Below are 3,852 nucleotides of genomic sequence, written 5' to 3' on the forward strand. Positions count from 1 at the left end.
ATATAAATTATTAAAGGTATAGTTCACCCACCCAAAAATGACAATTGTGTCATCATTTACTCACCCTCATGGTCAAAAAAAATATATGTAATAAATTTTATCAAACAAAATATTTCTTGCTGAAGCTACTTTTTGTAATGTCTGTTTGATGCTTTACACAACAATGACTTTAAATTATCTTTTGGGAGTAATTTTTAGCCAAGTTTGATGTGCGATTAATTAGATTAATTAATTGCCACATCATGTAATTAATTAGATTAAAAAAATTGTAATCGCTTGCCAGCCCTAATTAAAATAGAAAACAGCTCTTATAAATTGTAATAATATTTCACAATATTACTGTTTTTACTGTATTAAAATTACATTTTCTGAAATATTGCTTTAAAAATATTTATTTATTTAGCTATTTATTTTAAACTTTTGAACGATAGTGTATATAGAAGACCTGTAAATTAATAAACACTTTTGCTGGAATTGGAATATAGAGTCGACAAATGATCTCAGAACAAGCTGGCCTGGATAAATAGACTATATACACACCCAATACAACCCATAAGTAATTAACTATTTTTACAACAAATAGTGAAAGTAACATAAACCATGCTTAAACACTTCCTTTGCGAAACAAAAAAAAACCCTTAAAAACAAAATAAAACCCACCTCTTTGGCACGGTTAATGAAGGGTATCTGCGTCCCACTGTTGAGGTCTTCATTAATGATGAGGCGCCGAGCCCACTGGCCTGCCCTCACCACTCCACTGCCCTGGATGAGAACCATGATCTTCTCTGGGTTAGTGAGGGCATCCTCGCTCATGTAAATAAAGCTTTTCGGTTCATCCACAGTCGAATCGACCTGAAGGAATATAAATATTACAATCAGTATCAAACTGAGATGCCAGTCACCAATTACAGCAGGGTACAAGATTACGGCAAATTAAATCTTCAGTTTGGAAATTCCACCCTTATATTATTGAACATACTTAGGGCACAGAGTTCACACTACATTCCAAAATGCTGTGAATTCATAGGCCAGGAGTAAATTAGAAACCTAACATCCATCATCATTTAGTCGAACTTGGCAAACTTCGTGAACCTCGATCTGATTAGAAAGGGTGTTATTTTGTTTTTTGTGCAGCTCCTCAATCCCCTGATGTGTGTCAACAACTATATTTAGTATTATTAAAGTGGGGCAGGACACTCTCAGAAACAGCTGATTGCAGTCAGAGACTGGAATCATTTCTAATGAACAGCGCTCAATGCTGAGCTACACTGCCAGCTGCTGAAAACAGTGCGTCTGATGACTTCTTTACACTGCATCAAATCCGTCTTGACATTTACATGGTGTATGCTTCCTGTGTGGGCATAAGTCTTGTGGCAAACTCTAAGATGAGCATAAAATAATACGATTGAAAATAACAATGCATTTTGTGTCTAAAATGGACTTTGATAAATGGATTAAGCACTAAATGCAGTTGGTCACAGATAGCTTTGCCCATGAAACTCTCTGAAAGACAATACAGAGTCCAAGAACATCATTTGGTAAATACCCTCCACAAATAAAACAGCTCATAAAAGCCTGTGCCAGCATTGTTCAGGTGATTTATGGAGAGTAATTTACAGTGCTTTTAAAAGGACATAAATTCTATGACTACCAAGCGCAAACACCCGCTATCAAAAATGATGTGTAGTTTAATGATATGCCTCTTAAAAAGTGTACTAGAAATCATAACATTATTGCTCATATGAATGCAGTGACCACACCTTAGGAATCTCCTTGAGCGTACACAATTTTACCATCAGAACAAATGTAATTTTCTCCTGGAGAGTTCAGAAGTGTTGAAGAATATCATTCTAAAACTTCGTTTTCACACAATATAGACCGTTGTAATCTTATAGGATGCCAAGCACAACTGTATCAGTTTTCACAATAATTCTGTTTAGATTCAAATTGTGGGCATCTAAAGTATTGAGGAAAAAAAGACATTACATACGGGGAGGATCTCCTTCTTCAGGTTGCAGTCGTTTTCCAGGCGTTCATAAACATACTTTGTAATGATCTACAGGAGACAAGAGAGACATCCTTATAAGTCTTTCAAACTAACTTGCAAAAATGACCTGCACTTCCATTTGGTTTGAAACTAAAATATACTTTAACTTCGGTTGGAAAAAAAAAACACTAAAGGGAGTTATTAAAGAATATTGGATGGAGCCTTTTCATATTTCCAGGGTCCTCAGAAGCTAAAGTCGTCATAGTTGGGTAAACTAAATGGTGAACAGAATCTACACTGGGAAAAACAAACAAACAAAATAAATCACTCATAAAATTGCTAGCAAATTTCACAAATACTTACAAAGAACCGGAAAGTAACAGGCTGAATTAACTGCAAAATTTTGAAGTAGAAAAACTGATTTATATTCTTGTACATCATACTCCAATAATCTTTGATTTATTTACAAAATAACTAAATAAATAAATAGTAAATAATAATAATAGTGTACAACAAATTAAATTTTTTGCATTTCCATTTGCTCCAATACCAAAAGAAAAAATGCTTGATAAGCATTGTAATGCAACTCAAACTGAACCCATACAGACTCACACACACACACACAGACTTTTTATTTATGATTATCAGAGCCAATCACACTTTGCATATATGCAAAGTACATTCAGTTGCACACTCGAAAGCCGCAGTGAATGAGATAACTGGAACTGTCTGGATTTCACTCGTTCTGCACAGAGAGCAGAGTGTACAGGTGCCGTCAGCCTAAAGCGGGGCAAATCTAGAGTACAAACAGCGTGTTGATGTAAGGTATGTTTATCCCTGCAGCTAAATTACTAAAGAACATGTACACAGTGCAATTTCAACCCCGGGCCAAAAGTTTCATGGTTCAGTGACATCTTTCTTTCTTGTTTTGCTTTAGCTCACGATCTGCAACAGCTGAAACTACAGCGCTTTAAGAGGTGAATAGCAAATGCGCTAATTAAGATGAGCTGTTTTATGGTGGTTGTGATTTGGCAACAGTCAGCAGAACAGCCCCAGTGTAACAAGGCTCATCTTTCAGGGCACGCTCATCCAGTTATGCCAAGTCTGAGGGGACTTTACGGCCCACCCGGGTGGAGGCACTAACAGATGCCCCACTGGAATGAGGCGTGAAGGTGGTGGAGCTGGATCCGTGTCTGACGGCTGAGACTGTCAGCTGTGCTGCTGTCACAAAATGTGTGAGGTCTTGATCTGCAGTCAAACTGAGCTGCTGGGTGTCAGTCAGTGTGATGCACATGGTCTAGACCAGTCGTCCTCAACTGGTGGGTCAAGACCCAAAAATCATTGACAGGTCTGTTCTGATAGAGCTGCAGGCAGAAGGGAAACAAATAATGGAAAACACAAATGATAATGTGTAACTAACCATATAATTGTGCACAATTAGCTAGGTAAATACACTAGCAAAATGCAAAAGGAGAAAATGCTACCTACATCTTTTATTGTTGACGTCAAAGTTGGCGCAAATGCCCTTGAAAACCATAAACAAAACTAGGCAAGGAAACATGACTCAGATCACTTACAATGATAGACTGATGGATATTTTTGGTCAGGCTGCTTAACTGTGATTTTTGGCTAGTTTGAGACTATTACATCGGTTTCCTTGGCCGACATAAGTGTTAACTTTCTTGTATGGCCATTCCAAAATATACTGTACTAACAAAAAAATACTCTTATTATTAAGAGTATAAAATAAACTAATGAATGAATTAATTTTGTCTGAATTGTATGTAAGTGCAAATAAGAGTTTATTTCATTTCAGCATTTGTATGTAATTTAATTAATACAATTATATAGGTATTATATATATA

General features: G+C 36.2%; 1 protein-coding gene across 1 annotated transcript in view; it reads right to left on the bottom strand.

Annotated features, from left to right (window-relative positions):
* LOC107703201 (protein FAM172A-like) overlaps positions 1 to 3,852 on the bottom strand; it is a 132,249-nt gene that overhangs the window by 100,308 nt on the left and 28,089 nt on the right. Inside the window, exons 5-6 of the mRNA XM_016505758.1 lie at positions 1,991 to 2,056; positions 661 to 852 (exon numbers count right to left, since the gene is read on the bottom strand). Of these exons, the coding sequence (XP_016361244.1) occupies positions 661 to 852; positions 1,991 to 2,056 (258 nt within the window). The remainder of the gene's footprint in view (positions 1 to 660; positions 853 to 1,990; positions 2,057 to 3,852) is intronic.

This window comes from Sinocyclocheilus anshuiensis, unplaced genomic scaffold, assembly GCF_001515605.1.
Source record: "Sinocyclocheilus anshuiensis isolate Anshui unplaced genomic scaffold, SAMN03320099.WGS_v1.1 scaffold542, whole genome shotgun sequence".
Taxonomy (NCBI): Eukaryota; Metazoa; Chordata; class Actinopteri; order Cypriniformes; family Cyprinidae; genus Sinocyclocheilus; species Sinocyclocheilus anshuiensis.